The 22,199-nt window shown below is 43.3% G+C and overlaps 1 protein-coding gene across 2 annotated transcripts in view; it reads left to right on the top strand.

The window, feature by feature from the left end:
• Window positions 1–22,199, top strand: part of sik2b (salt-inducible kinase 2b) — a 47,865-nt gene that overhangs the window by 7,233 nt on the left and 18,433 nt on the right. For both annotated transcript variants that reach the window (XM_083985473.1, XM_083985472.1), the window contains exons 3-6: window positions 2,203–2,266; window positions 11,496–11,657; window positions 19,280–19,404; window positions 19,851–19,974. In XM_083985473.1, coding sequence (XP_083841599.1) covers window positions 2,203–2,266; window positions 11,496–11,657; window positions 19,280–19,404; window positions 19,851–19,974 — 475 coding nt within the window. The remainder of the gene's footprint in view (window positions 1–2,202; window positions 2,267–11,495; window positions 11,658–19,279; window positions 19,405–19,850; window positions 19,975–22,199) is intronic.

Genomic DNA, 22,199 nt, shown 5'->3' with positions numbered 1-22,199 from the left:
CACAATGTGTGCTGTCTACAAAATAGCCTAACCACTGATAAGTCAAACAATGTTGGTGAAGCACTTTGTATTACATAAGCCTTTGGTTCCCGCTACTTTGTTTAGGGAAAGTAAATGAGTGTTCATTATCATTACACAACCATGTGGCAAGGCTCCAGCTTTCTGCTGTGTTATTTTGGTGTCTATCATTATTTCCAACGGCCCATCCATCCAATCAGCTCAGGTCAATTAGTGATTTCCTTTCCAGTCTCATAAACTGGGATTGGCCCTGTGGCCCAGAGGGGGAAAAAAAACCCCGTCCAATGAAGACACACAGGGACACAGAGAACCCAACTGTGGACCCCACTGCAGTTTGCTTCTTCTCTGTTGACCCTAGCCTTCACATTTCCTGTTTCTCATCTTGCCATCGTCTAATTCTCTTGTATCTACAGTTGTTTAACTTCCTTCCTTTTTGCAAAATATCACTCAGGTTGTTGAACAATAGTAATAGTACGTTAACTTGTATTCTCTTTTAAATATGTTTTTCCCCTTTGCTGTTTTGTTCAGTGTCCTTTGACAATTCCGCATTTGACTACAGCAGTGTCAATAAAGCATCTTTCCATTTGAATTTAAATATGCACTGTAACATGCTAGATATCACCTTTCAGGAAAGACAGGGTCAGACACTACGTAGCCCTTAACACTGGGTGCTGTTTGCACTACTTGGTATCTGGAATTCAAACTATGAATTCTCCGCTTGTATTAGAATTTATAGCATGACGGATATTTGGCTTCAGTCATTCCTCCATAGCCATTACTCACAACAGGGAGGTTTCCTTCTCTGGAGGCAGACAAACTGCCTGCTGATGATACTGTATACTGTGTATTGATGTATTATCTATAAGTGGTATTCTCAGGAAGTGAGAAATTGGTATGTAACAGACTGGTCACTCACCTGCTGTAGGAAGGTCTGTAATACAAACATTCAGGTTCTGTTAATACAATACAATACATCTTTATTGTCCAAACAAAAAAAATGCTAGTGCATCGTTTAAACTAATTTATCCATTTCCCACAACAGCAGAAGTTCCTCCCTGCGTTTTACCCAGTGCCTCTCCAGAGCGGTACACACAGTGTAAAACGGATCAACAAACAGCTTAAGCCAGTTGATGTATTCATATATGCAAAGATATTAGCTGTAAAACGAAAATGGACCCTTCCCAGAGTGGATGTTTTATCTTTTCAAGCACAGGTTTAACTAATAACATTAATAATGGCTGGATTCTAGTGAGGTGCGCCAGTGCCAGGACCCTGCTATTGTACATGCTGGTTTGCTGGCACACCTTAATGAAACAGAGCCATCGTAAATACTATTAGTTACACCTGTGCTTTTCCTGCTGCTACAAGTCAAAATGTCTGCTGTGAGAAAAGGTTTATGTCCCAAATTGGATGCTGATGATGGCAGGCTTCATTCGTCAGTCGGTTGTATTTCAGCTCAGAGAGGACGAAATGTGTTTGTTACACAACCAAGGCCAACCAGAGGGGGGAAGAAGAAGAAGAAGAAGAAGAAAAAAAAAAAAAAAACTGGCTTTCGTCTCCTAAATCCATGAATCGGTCAGTGTAACAGATGGAAAATTGATCATAAACAATGAGCGTGGGATTTCTAGTGTGAATGTCTGGCGCGCTGTGTCTGATTCATCCTCCCCTCTCCATGTGATTCTTCCCTCCGCATTTAATTCTATTCATCTCCCGAGTGTTTCTGTTTCTAAATCGGTTCTCCTCGTCCTCCTACACAACACGGCGCCGTGCGAGGACTGAAAGGTTTTAAGTACCATTCAGATATAGTTGGCAGCACCAACTGTCCACCTCCATTCTCTTACACGGATGCCATATTTAGACCCTGTGCCATTCATAGGTTTTTTTTTTTTTTTTGGTTTTTGCTTCATGACTTTTGCTGGATGCCAGATGCTGCGGTTTAACCACAGAGCGAGCCGCGCGGACGGTTGTGCAATATTTTGGTCATTTGTGTGTGTCTGTCGTAATGGGTCGCTTCTTCTAATTCCCTCTCGTTGCAGGAGATTTACTTTTAATTTGGATTATCTAATGATGTTGCTATGAAAAAAGTGGTCTTCTGTGTATATATTCACATTAATTTCCTACTCTTTATTTCTCCTTCTCCCCTCCCTCGCCCCCCTCCGCTCCTCCGTCCCCTCCCTCTCCCAGGTGATGGAGACGAAGAACATGCTTTACTTAGTCACGGAGTACGCCAAGAACGGGGAGATCTTCGGTGAGTGATCATTTCCAAGTACAAAACCAGCCCGACCTCAGCACCTTCACACACTGTTATACCACCCAGTTAATTTACACCTTCTCTTCTATCAGTTGCACAAAAAACAGCTTTGTTGCGTCAGTTACGTTTTTGGCAAATGAGGAAGTAACACGTTGGCTGTGCTCTTAGCCTTATCCTGGCCCCAATCTCAAAGGTCATATGATCGATGGAAATCTGAGAACAATGTGGCTCATGTCATGTGCTACTAGTAATTGTGCCGCTAAAAATGCGCTGACATTGTTCCGTTGTCTTATAAAATGACATCACGAGCAGCCTTTGACGGCTGCAGAGAGGCTACCTCAAAGAGAAAAAGAGTGTTTTATTGCTATATGTGCTGCAGAATGACTCTCTGCTCACTGGTTTACAGCTTAGATATATTCAGATAGCACCAGATATCAAGAATACTTTCTACCTGCTGACGTACAACGACGTCGTTGCTTCATTTTCATTGACTGTTGCATGATGGCACTTGGATTATATTCTGTATGCTGTAAATGTATACTTTTGCTCTGCTGGTCATACATACTGTATATCAGAGACTCCATCCCTAAATAAGGAGTTCAAAAAATATTTATGAAACACAAACTGGTGAACTGGATGAATTAGACACATCAAGATTATTGTGAACCATTATTGGTTATCAGCTTATCTAATAATCATCTCATCTTTTCAGTTGCACTACAATTTTATCTTTTAGAAGAGAGTGAGTCAATAGGGATAACACAACATAGCAAGCTAAAGGTCTATGGAAACTTCATACACTGGTCTTGATTTCATCAAACAACAGCAACAAGCACAGTTCTGAAATCATGACCCATGAACACACAGGCAATACTCTCAACAGGCGACCAGCTGGGTTAAGTGCTGAGCCTAAATAGCCATCACACAAACAAATCTATGATCTGTCATGGGAAACCTGCAGGTCTTACATAATAGCTGCTAAATGGCTAAAAAAAGACCAGATGTAGAAGATATGACTCATTTTGCATCAAGTGCAACACCCTCCTTTTGGACCATTTGGGACATTTGGACAGATTAAATAATAAGAGAAAAGAAAAAGAAAAAATGTTCCCTCTGCTACAGACAGTAAATTTCCTGTCGGTCATTTGCCAGGGTTTTTGGAGACAAAAGTGTCCAATAAGGAAGTAAGTTCAAATTTGCCCTTTAAACATGAATGCGATTTTGCAAAGTTTCCACGTGCATAATCTGAACACACAAGGTCCTTTTTTCTTTTCTTTTTTTTTTTTTTTTTTTACAGTATAACAGTAGAATTGTCTTGCACACTGTAACAGTCTAAAGTGCAACCAGAGACTTGTGCTGGAAGGAACATACAAGTCAGAACATAGCAAGAATAGTTAATAAAGATAACAAATTATCTCAGTCTGCCATAGATCCACATGCGCTCTATCACCACTACACACACACACTCAGTTTGTACAATGTGTACATTCTGCAATCTCCAATTCAAAGACACAGGATGGTACAGCAGCCCAGATGTAAACTCATTAGCATTTGATTAGACATGTTCTAAAGAAATATCGCAGGGTTATTGGTTTAAGCAAAAAAAAAACAACAACAAAGAAACATTCCTGGAGTCAATCCAGTTCTGAACATGCAAACATGAAATAATTGCATTTTCAAATACAGTATGTCAAGAATTAGAACAGGAGTTTAGACCTGTTGTCTGATGTGAACAAGCTGTAAGTGGATCAGGATCCACATTAGATTATTGGCTCCAACAATTAGACGGTCTGAGAATGTTTGCACTTTAGCCTCCTTCCAGACACAGTAGCTGAGAGGCTTTACTCTGGCAATGGTCTATGGTAAACTTAATAGTCGTGCATGTGTGTGTGTGTGTGTGTGTGTGTCTGTTTGTGTGCGTCTTTGTAATTCTGAGGGCAGTGTTCCACTTGTGATGTTGACTCAGCAGCAACTCCTGCTCCTGTGACCCAGAGAGAGCTGGGAAGCAGACATCATAAAAAAAAAAAAAATGAATGAAAAAAGAGCGTGGTTAAAAATGTGAAAGAGGTACAGAGGTGCAGAGAGATAAAATAGAAAGACTGCATATGATGCAGCCACTGCAGCTCTTTCTGTTAGCACTGACAAGCTGTGTAATGACAGGAATCTCACAGTCTCACTGAACCATATTACCCTTGAAGGAAATGTGCTTGTTCTTTTATGCAGAGAGTTAGATGAAGGTTATCTTAACTTACAGTAGTTTAACTTAACTTAAAGCAGATATCAGCTTCACGGCCGTTTCGGCTAATGCTGCGTTCAAGGCAGGCTTTTGAAACCGTAAGTTACAGCTTCAAGTCACAACTACGACTTGGTAGCGTTCCAGGTAACCCGTAGCTCGTGTTTTTACCATCCTGTTGTCTGTGAAAGTTCCCTATAACGGCCACTCGTAACTTCCGACCCGTGAACTCGTACCAGATCGAACTGGTATGACTTCACAGGAAGGAAAAACACAAAGTACGAGTTTCTTTGAACGCACCATGAGTTAGCAGCCCCCGCCCTTGTCAGGCATCAATTGGTCCTCGTGCTACGTCACCACATTCACGCGCATCCCTTGGCTGCACACACAGCCCTTCATGCCGTTCTCTCTCCTCATTGGATAACACTTGTATCCCACAAGGAAAATTTTCTCCTCGGGTTACAGCAGAGCAGAGTGACGGAGAGACTCGTGTTTAGGCTGAAATACTTCATGTAAGTGATTGCTGACGGAAAATAGGACTATTTAGGACTTATATTAACAAAAACATTCCACTGATATCTGCTTTAACTTAAAGTGGCTGTTTTCATTTTGAGCTCATGTGTCTGGTCTTCATGCTAACCTAGGGGAACTGTGTCCTGTCTGTAGCTTCATGTTTACCTGATGGAGAATGATTGGCATCAGTCTTCTTATCTAACTTTGAGCAAGAGTTTCCATATTTTCCCAAATATCGAACCGTTCCCTTTGAATAATCAATCCCGATTGGTCAACCTTATTTTCCGTAATCCATAGATTTTCTCATGGATCATCTAAGAGTATTATAAAACCATTGTGTCCTGATTCCTCCGACCCCTCTGCCCTGATTGCACAATGCAATATAGTTATGTAAGACATTTATATGTCATCATCGGCTGCAGCAATAACGGCTTTGACTCAGCCAGGCAGACACTGACTGGTAGCTGCAGCACTACACTAAGTATTACAGTATTCAATCTCACAAAATTGAACGATCATTTCTGATTTCCAAACACACTTTCTGGAGATGGATCGTATCATCCAGTCCCGACTGCACTCGAATGAATAAGCCAAGATCTCCAGCGTCTTCCTCACTCTGTTGCCCTCCAGACATGATGAATTTCTCAGGTCTGCTCCCCCCCGGCCACAGGTTACACAGAGGAAGATGTGAAGTTGTTGTGGATGCTTAACTACGGCCCCTCCCCGTTACGGTGCATCAGCAGGACGATGGATGGTTCTCTCCTCGGACCAAACAGCGATTTGTGTTGTGGAGGAGCAGGAGGGGATAGTCTGTGTCTGTGTGCGTGTCGTAAAGACAAAGAAACGGAGCTCGTTTTGGCACCAGGAGGCGGAGAGTGATGGGTTCATTCGCGCAAAAGGGGGTGTGTGTGTGTGTGGGCACGGTAATGGGCACAGCAAGGGGCATCCAAGCCAGCTTGTCGACGTGCCTTTTGTGTCTGTCAGTCTGTCAGTCCGTCAAGTCTGCCGCTCCTCAACACCGCAGGATGGATCAAACCTGGAAATTGGGTCAACCACAAATAAAGCAAGAGTTGCAGAGAGCAGAGGCAGCGGGAAAAAGCGAGGAGGCAGGAGAGAAAGGAGGCGAGAGCAGGGGACATCCATTTGAATTTTGGAAGGTGGTGGGGAAATGTAGGGCACGCATATTTAAGAAAGCACTGCTGGAGAGAGGGGAGTGTAATAGCTGGCAGTGAGTAGAATCACTCATGCAGATCTCTTGTCTGACTGCTGGGGAGGGAACAAGACGGGGGAGACTTCAAAGGAACACTCTGGCTATTTTTTGATACACATTCTTATTTACTTATGCTGTCAATTTCTATTTCACCACCAACCATCCCTTCATATTACCGGGACGGTTTTCTGCATCTGTCAGCGGCAGCTGGGGTGTGGCAGCTTTGAACGTGATGACCAGAAGAGGAAAAAAATATATAAATTAGAAGTCAACAGGAGTAGGACGTAGTGTTTGCTGCTCATTAACTTGCAAAGCCTTAATGTTCTGTTTCTACAACAACAACAACAAAAACCCTATCATTTGATTCCACCTTTTGGGAAAACATGATGTGTAAATGCTACAGAGGAGATGTGCTCTTAGTTCCCAAATTTTAGCAATTACTCCTCAATAATTCTTCAATGAAACATGATATTAACCTCGAGCTCTGGGAGTTTATACTACTTTTTCTGGGACAAAAAAAACAAAACAATGACATTGACCTCTTACCTTTTACAATCGCATTTCATCTGCTCCTGGTCGGGCAACGAACAGTACCGATGTTCAGCACAATTAAACCTTCCTCACATTGTGAGAAATAGATGTGAAGAACATGAACCATACAGAACTGGAGCTTTGTTTATTGATCTCTTTCTTGATGTTTTGTGTTGTTGGACATGGCTGCGTTGTTAGCAGATCTGTCCAAATTACACAGACAGACAAAATTACATAACAATTTATAATTTGTGTTGAAATAGCAACTATTAGTGAATTCATCTGTTAGTCAGTTGACAGAAAGCTTCTCAAACACTGCCTTTCTTTGCCCTAAATAATTGAATAAATGAAGATTTGAATGGAACATTTGGTTCTTTTGGACACGACAAGCCATTCTTGAACTCTGGGACACAATAATGATAATTTTCAAATATATTTAGACATTTTAGACAAAACTAATTGATAAAGTGGTAGACAGCTGAATTGATAAAGAAGGTTATAGTAAATGTAAAGAAGTCATTAATCACAGCTTTCTGTCTATCTCTGTATTGATTTGACCATTCCCAACTCAGTTTCATTGTGAAAAGTAAACATCTAGCTTTGTGTGCAGGGTTTTGCTGAGGCTTGAGGGAGGTGGATTTTCTCTTTTGATATTTACAGAAAGTGTTTCTCGGTTGAGTGACAGGCTCCGTCTTACACAGCAGCTTTCAAGGATCCTGCTTAAAAAAAATAAGGAAAGGAAAAAATATATTGTGCCAGAATAAATTTGACATGACGTAATTTGTGCTCATCTTCTTCAACGATTGCAAACATTCTGTGTTTTCAGGAGGAAATAAACCAGAACATGAGGTGTTTCAATCATGAAACGTACCATAAAATTCTTCACTAACATCTTTTAATCAGCTGCCTGGTTTCTTTACAGGTTCCTTCTTCCTGGTCGTCTTTAGGGTTTGTCTCATACTGTGTAAAGAGGAAAAAACTGAAACAAAGTGAATCAGAGCAGTAGTGGTGGCTTTTAATCATCCAGTGTAGAGAAGCCAACAAAGGTTAGGCCATACACATGAGTGTATCTCATACATCTTCAAATGTCAGAGCTTTAAATGAGGTGTGTTTAATGAGTGATAAGAATTAGCGATAGGATTCTTTAAAAAATTGATTCCCTCTTGTAATGGAAGAGAAACGAACTGTCATGACGAATAGCTGCATCTGATCTTTGGCAAGTTCTAACTTTGATGAGAGGGCGGCGCTGGGCTCCAGCTGGCTCCGGCCCAGTTTAACCCCGAGGGTGCCAGTATGAAATCAGCACCGACATCTATCAACACGCACATGGATTTGCCTTTAATGTGGCTGCCGTATTTAAGTGGTTTTGGGTATCAGTTACTGATGTGGTAACAGAGTGTGTGGGATAGTGTGAGTTTGCCCCTTGTCCTCTACACACACACACACAGAGACACACACACACACACACAGACCACACACACCCCCACCAGACATGCCCCACAGTGTTGTCTGAAGTCCAGCCAGAGGTCTGTCCAACAAGCCAGTTTGTACCCATGATGTTTGTCCCGTCCAAAACCTGAGCAGCTGTTAAGAGACTTAGCTCCTCACCCGGCTCTCGGCACAAGTGGAACACAGTGGTTGTTGAGCTGCTCCCTAATACCCCTATGATTCATACTTGTCCTGTTCGCTTTCCCAGAATGCATCGCCGCATGCCTCGCTGTGCCGGGGTCCTTGCCCTCGTCAACGTTGTATCAGTGGATTACTCATCCTTCCACTGGGGCAACATACCGCATTGTGTGTGTGTGTGTGTGTGTGTGTGAGTCTGGCTGCGCTGTGCTGTGTTGATTACTCAAACAGTAATGGCTTGTTTTCCAAATGCTACTGTAGAGCAAGAAGAAGCAGCACAGTGCTGCCGTTCATACAGAATCAACTCAAGATTAATTGCATCGTTCAGCGTTAAGTTTGTTGAGCATTTCAAAGTTTAAACTGTTAACACGATGATTGGTTACTCGGTATCAGAAAACAGTATTGATAACTGTTGCCAGAAATAGATCGTAGCCTTCAGAAGTAAGTTGTTGGTTTTCTTATTCTTCACTGGTGAGTAGATGCAGCTCACGAATCACGATTTCTATTCCGTGTTCAAGGGCATGAGTGAATAACTGTCGTGTGTGAGAGACGGAGGGTAGGGCCTGGATATGACTTGCCTTTCAGACATCAGAATTGGGATGGCAACAGATTTTTATTTTTACCGAAGTTTTGAATTGAGGGTTGATCGTTTGACCTCACAGACCTACTACTTGTCTTTCCACTTTGGTCAGATGTTGATGCCTTTAAGGGATAGTTCAACATTCACCACGCTATGAGATAATAACGGAACGTTATGAGACTGAGTTGTTTTCGAGGCAAATGCAGAGACTGCTTGCCAAAAAACTGCCTCTGACGGGAACGCGCATCAGCTGTTTTTCATGAATTTACCTTGAAAACAACTCCATCTCGTAACGTTCCGTTATTATCTCATAGCGTGGTGAATGTTGAACTATCCCTTTAAGGCATCAACAGCGTTTTGGAGTTGTTGGATTGTGTATTTGAAAACGAAGAAATCCAATTAGCCTCCGTAGCATAGCTCTGAGAAGCTAGCGGCTCTGCTTCGCCGTTCTAAAAGTAGCTTGCACCGACAATTAAAGGTAATAAACTTACTCATAAGACTTATGCCAATGGGCCAATTTGCCAAAAATTTTGAACTGTCCCTTTAAGGCACAGAGGAAGAGGTTTTTATCCCAGAACTGTTATTACCTTAGACTCCTGTTCTCCTTACAGGTGCATGCTTGGACCTCTTTGACACATTCCCCTTCCTGGTGTGTTTTTTGATTAGCAGCGTTGCATGAACGCTGCCCTGGTCACTGAATGGCCTCCTCTATGGAATCTGCCAGCTACTATCTAATCAGGTTTTCTCGCTCTGTCAGATGTTGGCTGGTTATCAACCACTCTGTGGATGATGGGGCAGCATCATCTCCTCGGAGCTTAATAGTGCAGCTTACAGTCTTTAGTCATTTTTATTGTACAGTCTTTGACCCAATACTAATTTGATCTTTGGTCAACCCAGTGCTGAGGCAATACAGAGTTGTTTGGGTTGTTAAGGTGAGGTGTTTACAGCGTGATACAAGTTATTGGCCTCAGGTTTTCTATGTTGCTCTACTTTGAATATCTCATGTTTAGTTAATGGCCCAATGTTTTTGATGTTAACGGACTGTGAAACTGGCTTAGTGTGACATCTCTGTGCGTCTTGACAGAAGCCTTGTTGTGAAATTCTGTCTATGATGTTATTGTTGCACAAAATGTGTGTAAACCAGGGAAATCACAGTAAAATTTATATTGCAATAGTGAAAAATATAAAATATATATATATAAAGTATTTGGAACACACACAAAGCAAACTAAACCTCAAGTCCCTGCATGCTTTGTGATTACAAAAAGATCTCCTTTCTGAGAGTGACCGGTTGGAGCCTCACTTAATTGCATGTCATGTATTTTGCACACTTTGTTTACACATATATGAAGTTTTGTTGGCTGGGCTTGTCGCGGTTGTTGTGCATTGTTGTCAGGTTCGGTTGGTGGTCTGTATCCACGCCAGCTGGAAGGAAAGCCAGCAGAGTGTCCTATCCTGTTTGCCGCAGAGTGTGAATTGAAGAGCTAGCAAGCTATCTGGACAGAGAGGTGTGAAGAGGAACCCTGGCGACAGCAACAAACGCCACACTTTCCAAAGTTCATGGGACTGCAGAAAAAAATAGAAATAAAAATCACACGTCCTGTAAAATGCTCTCTTGGGCTGAATCTTTTTGAAGACGGTGAACGCTGCGTGGTAAAGGTTAGAAAAACAATAAGGGCGTTCTTAAAGCAAACAATGAGAGAAAGGTCAGCGATAGGGATGCTTGGAGAAAAGAAGACGGTAACATTTCATGACTTCACCCCCAGAGAGACGACAGCATGGGCTTTGGTTTCATGCATCTTTTCAAAAAACAACCACAAACTCTGCCTGTGCTCAGCAGATTAACAGATAAGTCTGAGGTTTCTGTCGCTCATTGGGCAACAACTGAAGTTCTTATTTACATCAGCATCTTGATTTGTTCCACTGATTATCAAGTGTGTTTGTATGCCTCAGTGTGTGTGTGTGTGTGTGTGTGTGTGCGCTGCAAACACTGCATCACCATTAAACCTCCCACCTCGCACCCTGTTCCAGATTTTTTTTTTTTTAAACTAATGTGTGGACACCGTGTAGCAGAACTCCACTTCTCAGAAATTCGGTCCTCCCCTTTTCCTCCTCCAGCTATGACAACACAGCTCACCCTTCACTGTCAACCGCTGCCCACTCAAACGTGCACACGTACGCGCACACGTAGGGTCAGAGCAGGGGTTTCTGAAGAAAGCATGACATCGCCTTGCACTGAATCATTTCCCAAGCGAGCTTGAAAATGGAGCAGCCGTAAGCCGCTGTTGGCACCAGGCCGACACTTGAACAAAACAAAATTATCCTTTCAACACGTCCACTAAACCTCTGCACAAATTTGCGTGAATCCATCATTTTCAATTGCACAAAGTGATCTTTTATTATACTCTTTGAAAGTGTGGAGCCACGTTATGTAAGTCTATGTAAAGCACAATCTGCCTGATAATCTGTGTACCTCTGAAATAACACGTCACCTCCCTGCACTGTGTATCTCTCTCTCTCTCTCTGGCTGTAGACTACCTGGCAAAGCACGGCCGCCTCAGTGAGATTGAGGCCAGGAGGAAGTTCTGGCAGATCCTGTCGGCGGTGGAGTATTGTCACAACCGAAACATCGTCCACAGGGACCTGAAGGCGGAGAACCTGCTGCTTGACGGCCACATGAACATCAAGATAGCAGGTACAGTACAGTACCGTGAAGGCTCAGTGCAGGATGTCCCCATAAGCTGCTCGCTGATGGATGAGAAATACTCGACGTGCGCATGGAGCCATCGGGTTTTGATCCATTGCCTGTCATGATCTCTGTGGCGCTGTAGTCCAGAAATGTCTTAACCACCTGCCCGGGCCATTTGCACAGTGTTGAGAAGTGGTCTGAGGGTTGCTTGCGAGATTGCTCTTGGCTGAAAGATGCCACTGGCGTCTTAAAGTCTAAAAAGCGAGGCTTTTGTGCCACCTTTTTCAAAACTGATGATCAGAGGAGATTAAAAAAAAAAACCCTCCCCGGTGACCCCTAGCTTTAATTTTGAGGTGGAAAACTTTAAAGACAAAGGACAGAAAGAGGAACAGACCCAGAGGCAGAGATTCGAGAGTAAGCTGGTGGTCTGTAGTACAAGCTTCAAAGTGTGATTATTAAGCAACTGGCATTTAGAGCTGGCTAGCGAGAATGTCACCCTACCGCTGTGTCCCAGAGTGGAGGAGGGGGGAGGGAGGCTCGGAGAGGGGTGGGAAGACAGAGTTTGGGTTTAATTGGAGGAGGAGAGGAGGTGATAAAATGGATTGGCTACTTGGGAGACAGAGTAACAGATGAGAGGATGAAGGAAGAATAATGAGGAGCGGCACATAGCAGGGTGGCAGAGCTGCAGCTGTGGCAATGCTCTGAAAGAGGCCAAGGTTTATCTTGGGCTTTATTCAGAGCTGATACTGAAATCCATCTAAGGTGAGCTGATCACTGGACGACGGCTAAAAATACTGGTGTGAATGGATAGCAGACACACCAAGTATGAACGCGAAAAATGCCCCGGGACTTGGCATCATGACCTTCAAACAGACAAATAAAATCACATTTATCCGTCTTGATAAATGTTGTCAGACCAATAAATGGAGGAAAAATGACACATGATCACCCAGTTTAACCTCTATATTTATTTATTTGCTCCACGAGGTAAAATCACATGGGACAGAAGAACCATACAATAACTGATAGAGAACCGAATGTTCCACCCGCATCATCGCTCGCATCGTCCTCTTTCCACCGTTTCTCAGAAGGGTCCAAGATGATAACCTGGAGATGTTATTACCCCGGCAGTAATTTTCACAAACATGTCTGACTCACAGCCGATTGTCGGCGCGGCAGATTAGATTTGAAGCTGGAAAACAATGAAGAGAGAACATTACCTGGCTATGTCATTAGAGAAAAAACTTCTCCAGGGAGAACATCCGCAGCAAAGTACACTCTGTACCCCTCTCAGCCATTATGTGCTCTGATGTGTTTGATAAATGGCGCATGGAGTAAACATGTCAGGTCCGTACTGTACGTGACAAAAGAAGCTCCGCCACGTCTGGTTTCCCAACTGCATCAGTCAGTGATGTCAGTTCACATCAGTCCAACCAAGAGGGGTGAAGGTGTGTCCAGAGCTTCAGCTACTGGTTGTTCCCATTTTCAATCCATTATGCATTCATTAGACTTTAAATGCAAATTGGATAGGACAGCATACAGTATGACAAAAATAAATGATTGATGGGACTACTGAGAAATCCCACAGACCCCCACCTCCTTTTTTGTGTCAACAAATACATATTAATTGAGTAAATGCACTAAGCACAATATAAACTAAAGGAATGCCTTTAAACCAGTTTTAGATGAGATGTTTCCTCTTGCTTTGAAATAAAAGTCTATGTCATTGCTGTTATTCAATCTTTTTTAGACATTTAATTACATTACATTTTATTGTATCGCCATCACCCCTTATTTGTGTGTTTGTTTCAGTTGTGTTATACATTAAATCTTCATGACAGTTAGTAATTCAGCCTCCAAGTTCAAATGTCCAACAATATTAAAACAAAAAATGATAATGAAACTGGCACCACTCAGTATCTGGCCAGTTTTGATATATTATTTAAAATGTACTTTTCAGTTCTTTTCAGTGTCTTGTTGCAGCACTAGTACGAATGTGCATGGGCAGACACAGTACCTATGCTTCAGGGGATTTCCTGCAAACCAGTGATGCATCCCTGCTTTCTAAAGGCCACCACTGGTCAGTGTGTATGAAGCTTAACCAGGCAGTGGTCAGTCAAAGAAAGGTCAAGCTCATGGTGGCTGCAGCAGAGAGGGGAGCAGTAGCAGCAGAGGGGGGTGCCCTTCATGTTTTCACTTCAAACGGCCCCTTTACATTCAAGTTGACAGAGTGAGGGGAACGGAAAGTGCAGAGAAGAAACAAGAAAAACAAAAGCAAGTTGCAGGATCAGTGGAGGCTGAGGTGGCAGCCTGTGTGATTTAGCAGGAAATATGTGTTTTATATTTGCATGGTGTGGGTTGCATAGGGTTGAATTTTATGGTGAAACAAATGAGCTATAACTGATATTTCATATCACGAAATGTCATTGGGAATTCATCAAATCTTAAAGGGATAGTTCAACATTTTGGCAAATTGGCCCGTTGCCATAATCCCTATAGATTTAGGAGTTGGTTCGTTACCTTTAATTGTCGGTGCAAGCTGTTTTTAGAACGGCAGAGCAGAGCCGTGAGCTGCTCAGAGCTACGCTACGGAGGCTCATGGGATTTCTTGGTTTCCCTCATTGAACTCATCAAATACACAATTCAACAACTCCACAACGGTCTAGTGGACAAGTTGTGACCTGCACATTCACCACGCTATGAGATAATAATGTTAAGACACAGAGTTGTTTTAGAGGTAAATTCATGCAAAACCGATGAGGGAAACCAAGAAATCCCATTAGCCTCCGTAACATATCTCTGAGCAGCTCGCGGCTCTGCTCCGCCGTTCTAAAAATAGCTTGCACCGACAATTAAAGGGACAACGAGGAGGTTTGGAAAGCAAAGTGTTTTCACAATACATTTACCATGAGCCTCTGCGCGCACGGTGAAATTCTTGGACCGGTACAGGACGGACGTCTTGCCAAGAATGTTTTCATTGATCAAGAATGAAAGTCAGAGGTTCGAAGATGATCAGATACCGTCGTTGTTCCGACCATAAACGGCGATTCGGTGGCGTTATTACCCTGGTCCACCGGGCAGGGTCCGCGAAACCGAAAGTAAGGCTCGCCCAGCATTTCCACCACTACAATTTACAAAATAACGATAGAGACAAAACGATATATTTATCGAAAATGGACCCATTAACAAGTTTGGGTAACTTAGATTCATCCACATTAATATGAGACTTTTTTATTGTCGTGGAATTTTTGGTTCTGCCGATGGAGAAACTCCTAGTTGTCCCTTTTAAAGGTAACAAACCTACTGCTAAAACTATAGGGATTATGGCAATGGGCCAATTTGCTAAAATGTTGAACTATCCCTTTAAGGTGTTTCGTGCTGCTCATCAATGTAGTGAGTACACCCACGTCAAGTAGACATAGTGAACAAACTGTTTCTACTTTTACATTCAGATGCATGGATTTTTGTTTCATACTGTCTCTTACAAAGAAACAAGATACAGTTCCTACAGTACACGATGAAACAAGATGATTTGTCTGCCGATATGTTTTCCTCCTACTATCTCTTCCGTCTATCTGTAATGTCTGATTATATTGGATCATTATGATCTGTGTTGCAAGTCAGTGAACAGAGCTGCTCTCTGGCTGTGTTTGATTTTCGGTCTGATGTAGAATCACTTTATTTAGTTACCATTTATCAAGCATTCCCATTGAGCAACCAAACCCATCCCTGACCTTGCAAACAGCAGTTGACCTCAAGCACCACTGAGCAGTTGTTCTAGCGCTTTTGATCGTATCACGTGATCTTTAAAGCCCCAAAGAAATTTGGTTTCAAATAATAAAAAATTCTCTGTTCTATTCAGCAGGAAATTAAAGTGTAACACTCAAAAAACTCAGATCTGAAATCTGCACAAATTTGTATGTCAAAATGGAAACTGTAGACACATCATGACATGTGCTATATTTATTTGTGAGATGTTAAACTTAGGAGCTGCCACTCTGGGCATATGTCAGAAGTAAAAAGGAAATGCACAAGTCAAGAGGAGCCAGGAAGTCAGCAAATTGATTCAGTAATATCTGTTATACAGGACTACATTTACGTTTCACTCATTTGGCAAGACGTCTTTATCTAAAGCAACTTACAAGTGAGGGATGACACTCAAGCTTTAATATAGCGGCAGACCTTGAAGTAGGAATAAGTACTGAATCTGCTCAATAAGACAAAGTGCAAGGAGATCCAGTGTGAACAGTAAGCATCAGTTAGACGTGTTAGGGGAGGAGGGGCTCGCAGAAGAGACGAGTCTTCAAGTGATCCTTGAAGGTGGAGAGGGACGCCCCTGCTCTGAGAGCATTCAGGGGCTTGTTCCGCCATTGTGCGACCATAAACAGGAACACTCAAAAGGGGCAATGACGGATGTTATTACTGAGACTTACTGTAGGAGAATCTATGATTGGGAACGTTATGAGAGGGCGTTGTTTTCGAGGTAAATTCATGCAATCGCTGATGCGTGTTCCCATCGGGGGCAGTTTTTCGGCATCAGTCTCTGCATTTGCCTCGAAAACAACTGTCTCATAACGTTCTGTTATTATCTCATAGCGTGGTGAATGTGCAGGTCACAACTTGTCCACGAGATTGTTTTGGAGTTGTTGGATTGTGTATTTGATGAGGAAAACCAAGAAATCCCATTAGCCTCCGTAGCGTAGCTCTGAGCAGCTCGCGGCTCTGCTCTGCCGTTCTAAAAATAGCTTGCACTGACAATTAAAGGTAACAAACCTAATCCTTGGACTACAGGGATTATGGCAATAGCTTGCACCGACAAATAAAGGTAACAATCCTACTCCTAAAACTATAGGGATTATGGCAATGGGCCAATTTGCCAAAATGTTGAACTATCCCTTTAATACGGACCCAAAGGTTACACAAAGGGCAAGCATTACTGTGATTTGCATTAAATACAGGTGGCCATGGGTAGCCAGATTAGGCCAAACCGCCACATTCTGCACTATCCATCAGGATTTGACTGTGCATGAAAGAAGAGCTGTTATAATGGCATTTCCTTCTGAAGTTTGCTGAAATCAGCCACAGGTCAAGTTGGTGCTTTATTGCTGAGGAATTCCAATTTTTTCCCCACATTTTTGTCTTTCATAAGTTGCATAGGCTCATCATCATAGACATTGAAGTGGTGTCTTTCATGAGGACACAGGAACCTGAGGTTTACAACAAGCATGACAACTAGAGAAAAGTTTTGAGATAATAACAGTGTGAGTGAAGAGATAAAAGACACTAGAGGAGAAAGGAAGAGTAAATCCAGCACAATGCACTGCATCCTTAGCTGCAGCCATGAACTGTATCAATGCTCACACCCTGTTATTAGGAACAATACCGTTTTGACTACTGCTGCTCTTCACTCGTACACTCGTCATATGCACACACACACGCACAGTTTTATAAGCCGTTAGCAAGAGTTTATTCCAGTGTGACATGTTTAGGCTAATATTATGCTAATATTGTTGTGCGCGACACTCAATCGTTCCCCACCCCACCCTGCCCGCCCATCCTGTGGAGCTGTGAGTGCTGTTAGTAGCCCGCAGCGTGCTGGAGCTTTTGACGTCAACCAGTCTGCTCAGTATTCAGCTCCATGAATTGGGTCACAGCTTCTGACGATAAACCGTCTGCACTGCTCCACTCTCCTCTGCATCTCACATCTCACATCATCTCACCTTCGGCGCAGCAGCAGCAGCAGCAGAAGCAGACAGTAAACATACTTGTAATAAACTCCACTGTGGCGCGCCGGTTTACCATCCAATTTATTTCAGCCACACCTGCTGCTGCCTGCACTGCAGTCATTAAACGGATCGAACGCGTGCACCGACACCCGGCATCAAACCCGCCCCCCCCCCCCTTCTCTCTCCTTTTTGCAGCCGGAGTGTGCACCGCTCTGATCTTTCCAATCTTGACTTTCCTTCGTGAACTAGATGTGATGGATCTATGACGTCACACAATGAATGGGCATCACAATCACATGATATGGGAGCAGTTCTCTTGATCACAAGACATCAGACACCCTAAACAATTAGTGGATGATTGTCAGCTTGACAGATTGTTAAAGGACACATACATTTGTGATAATTAAAGAGTTGTTTAAATAGATAACACACGACAAGTAAATAACAAAGTAACATTAGCAACAATTTGTCACCTTCAACTTCTTAAACGTGAGGATTTTGTTCTGATTCCGCTCCTAGAAATAATGTTTTCACTACTTGAGTGCATTTTATAGACTATGAAATGAATTATAAAAATCAAATACCACTCTGCACTATGTGAAGTACTCAGTGTGTGTGTGTGTGTGTGTGTGCGCGAGACAGTGGCTTGTAAATTTTTGTTTTGCATCATGATCCTTTCCAGTTACAGAGCAAAGGAAAAGGCAATTGGTTACACATTCGATCTCTCTCGCTCTCACACTGCACACAGAGTGTATGAGCGGCGTGCACATCACCTCCAGCCCCATTATGTAAGCCAGATTTTTTTTTTTTTATCAATGTTATTTATTTGTTTTGCAACACAGTTTTCTGTTTATATAACTGTTTTGAATTATGGAAAAAGGGTGGGGGTGGAGGGTTAAGTGAGTCTGATTGTCTGCTCCTGTTGCTGTCAAGTCCCATGACGCTATCACAGGGTCTCGCTAATTATCAGCTCAGTGAACATGGAATTATTCTCTATCATTTGTCATCCATTCAGTTATAGATTTTCTTGATTAAAAAAATATTGATCTGATCTGTTGACTGAATAGTTTGATTAATATTCTCCTGATGCATTAATGGATCGATGGATCTCGGCTTGAGGGACAAGCACTAGAAGAGCTAGAGGAGAGTCTTGTAAAAAAAAAAAAAGGAGACAAAGAATCATTTACTGGAGAGGAAGGTTTGGAAAAGGCAGAGGTGGGATGAGAATGATACAAACTAACAGGAAAAAAAAGGGGGTTGACTGAGTGATTGCAGGCACGCAAGTTGACAGAGTATGATCTGGCAGATACTACTAGAGCTTTCAGTTGGAGTTTAATGAAAGGCAGACATGAACTTTCGGTTTGTGTGTATCCATCCAAGCGTAAGTTCGCCTCCCCTGTCTTTACTCCTCCTGAAGGTTTTTCTAAACCACTCTCTCCGCTGTGAACCAATCCGAGCGGAGCACCGATGACCTCGTGTCAGTCTCCAGGGGAGGTTACCTCATGCAAAGGCCCATTTCCTCAACGCACAACTATGTGGATCACACACATTACGTTATGCAAAAACCTGCAAGACCCCATGAAGAGTCTTAAAAAGCTCTCAATCAGAAGGCATGACTCTCCATTGTTCTGCATATTTTCTCTTTACGGTGTGACCACTTCAACATTCAAATCACCGCAGCTCTACTGTAACCATAACCTCTTCCCCTTTTTTTTAATTTTGCACTCAGATGAAATACTTTACAGTAACATGTTGGCTTTTGACAGGAACTGCTTTAAATACCATGTTGTCAGTCGTCCAGTTTTGGAAAGGGCCTTTACCTTTTCAACTTCTACGTTTTGAAATGATCTCCGTCATTCCTCCCACTGACCCACTTGCCTCTGGTGTTTTGTTGTTATGCAGATTTTGGATTTGGGAATTTCTTCCAGCCCGGGGAGCCTCTGGCCACATGGTGCGGCAGCCCGCCGTATGCTGCTCCAGAGGTTTTTGAGGGACAGCAGTACGAGGGCCCACAGCTCGACATCTGGGTGAGATGACTGGTCGCAAACTGAAGATCAATAGCACATTATATTCAATATTTAATCAGACATACACTGATGCATCCATTAAAGCATGTCAGGAACTATCTGTCTCTTTCCTTGAGATATTGCATGACATCAGTTGAGACGAGACATGTTTTGAATGTGTGAATGTGTCTATAAATACATGTGTATATATAATATGAAGTCAGCAGATTCTGTTCCTGTCCTGTGCTGCTGTGGGAATGTGGAGTGTGATTTCCCAGCTGTCTCGCACAAACGGGAAAAAATGCACTTGTGTGTCTGTGAATGCAAACAATAACCTCAGCGTTATTTACATCCAGACACATCGGATTGATTGATTTGTGTATATGGCGATTGTTTCCTGTTCCTGGCCCGACCTTGATCAATGTATGTGTGTGTGTGTGTGTGTGTGCATCTTTTCATGTTCACAGAGTATGGGGGTGGTGCTGTACGTTCTGGTGTGCGGCGCGTTGCCCTTCGACGGGCCCACTCTGCCTGTGCTCAGACAGAGAGTCCTAGAGGGAAGGTTTCGCATCCCCTACTTCATGACCGAAGGTAAGAGGAGACGAGCTCTTACTCTGTGGAATACTGGACAGAAAATAATGTGGAGGCTGTGCCAGCTCCCACTACTACCCCCCAGCAACTCACATTCCTGTAAAATGTACACACACACACACACACATGCAGCGCTGTCCTTTTTTTTTTTTTTTTTTTTATCTCGGCACGCTGTAGAAGTGAGACAAAAAAAAATGGCATGAAAATTCCTGTGAGGGACGCCGGTGCGGCTCAGATGAATAGATCACACTTTTCTATTATAGCCACCATAATGCTGAATGATGACTGGCAAACTCTCTTGTGGCAGGAACTAGTCCAGGGGGTGGGGTGGGGGTGGGGTCATTTCATTAACGAGAGAGCGTTGCGTCCATTTGAAGGGGGGATACAGCAAGGGACACTCGGCCATTGTCCTCTGCAGCGTGGACGGTGTGTATGTGCATGCCTGCGTGTTGCAGGGTGAGTCAGGTTGGTGCTGTGACTGTCTCGGAGCGGTCCTGCTGTTAGCGGCTGCGCTAGCTCGCTGGCAGCAGATTAAGTCCAGAGCTGGAGCTGTTTATGTAACCTGGGGAAGAGCCAGCCAGGCCTTCCAGCAGCTCGCCTGTCTCTCTCTCTCTCGGAGGAGCCTCTCTCTCTGCCTGTCTGTCTGTCCGCTCGTATGTCACGCTCCGTCCGTGAGCCACCTTCCTGTCCCCCCCGTCTTGTTTCTCTTGTCTTGTTTCTGTGTATCCCATCCGCAAAGTCTGTAGCACTTTTCTCTACAGGGGGTGTGGTGAGAGAGAGTCGACTAGATTTCTTTCTCTTTCTCTTTTTTTTTTTTTTTTTTTTTTTCCCCTGCTCAAGACCTTGAAACAATTAAGACGTAAGGGGAATGTAGGAGTGTAATGTCAGCTCCTTGGCCAGACTGACACTCAAACCCGCCTCCCCCACCCCCCCCCACCCCCCAGTCCAGTCCCTGTTCCCCGAACAAGGAGAACAGAGTGTGCTGATTTCTTCATCCAGGAACAGTCCATCTCATCTACTCTCGCTGCTCTCTCCGGCGCTGCGGTACACAGCGCAGTTAAACTCTCAACTCTCGCAACCCAGCGCTGTGAATGTTGTGGTCCTCTCCCAGCTTACCGACTGAAAAAACCTCAGTACAAGTTGTTTCATGTCTCTCCTGAATGTTGCATGTCGCACAGGCCCGATGGGTACAGAACAGTTTAAATCAGTATTATCCTGATGATTAGTACAACAGCAGGACAAAAGATTGGAGCATGGTACAAACAATAATTACAATAACTGCTTTAAAGTATGCAAGTGTTATAATGAAAGGTAGAAATGGTCTTTGTGACAATACGAAATCAGTGTGTTAGAAAATGAACTATAGTGTATAGGGGGTAGAGATTAATTGTTCGTGATTGCAAACGAGTTAGCGCAGTAGATGGCACTGGCTACAAGAGACTGGAAGAAGATCTCGAGCATCTTGCGGCGCAGATTAAAAGATCTGAGCTTCTTCAGAAAGTCAGAAAGGCTCCTCGCCCTCCAGAGAGGGTACTAGGCAGATAGCCAGCTGACAATAACAAGAAACGGAGAAAAAAAAAGCAGCATGTTAAGCACAAATGACGTAATTGTTAAGTAATCAGCAAAAAAAATAAATTTCTGCTTATTGTTTCAGCTCTGAAAATAAAAACGCACACTTTGCAAACGCGTCTTTGTCACGTGAAGTTTGACCGCTCGTTACTTGTGGCGTCTTCCTCTTCAGTGTACAGCCGACCAATCGCACTGGAAGAAAAGTGGGAGTTTGTTTTTGAAATGAAAGTGAAATCTGATCATGTTTGAAAGTTTTGAACCGCAGGTTGGCTTTCTTAACGTTACGTTCACGGCAATATTGTTACATATTTGTCATAGCCTGTTTCCTTGTCTGATATAAAAATCAGTGATACAGATAACACGAAGCCACAATACCTGCTCTCGGCTGGTTTCAGGCTTTCGCAACACTGCTGTTCTCCTTCACTGGGGGACTCGGTGCAACTCTACACCACTGGGACGTTGCAAGTGTTAACTGGGATGATTCTGTGGTTGAGTCATGGCAGTGTAACGTAATGGCTAAGAACAGTGTGCCAATCAATCAGCCAGCCGGCCGGCCGGGCCAGCCAGGCGCTTGTGCGGTGTCGGCCCCCTTTTACATAGTCCAACCTTCCCTGGTGGTTAGCAGCTTTGAAAAATGTGCTCGGCTTCAACTGTTG

The sequence above is a fragment of the Trachurus trachurus genome, assembly GCF_905171665.1.
Source record: "Trachurus trachurus genome assembly, chromosome: 13".
In the NCBI taxonomy this organism is placed as follows: domain Eukaryota; kingdom Metazoa; phylum Chordata; class Actinopteri; order Carangiformes; family Carangidae; genus Trachurus; species Trachurus trachurus.
This window is presented reverse-complemented; position numbering and strand designations above follow the sequence as displayed.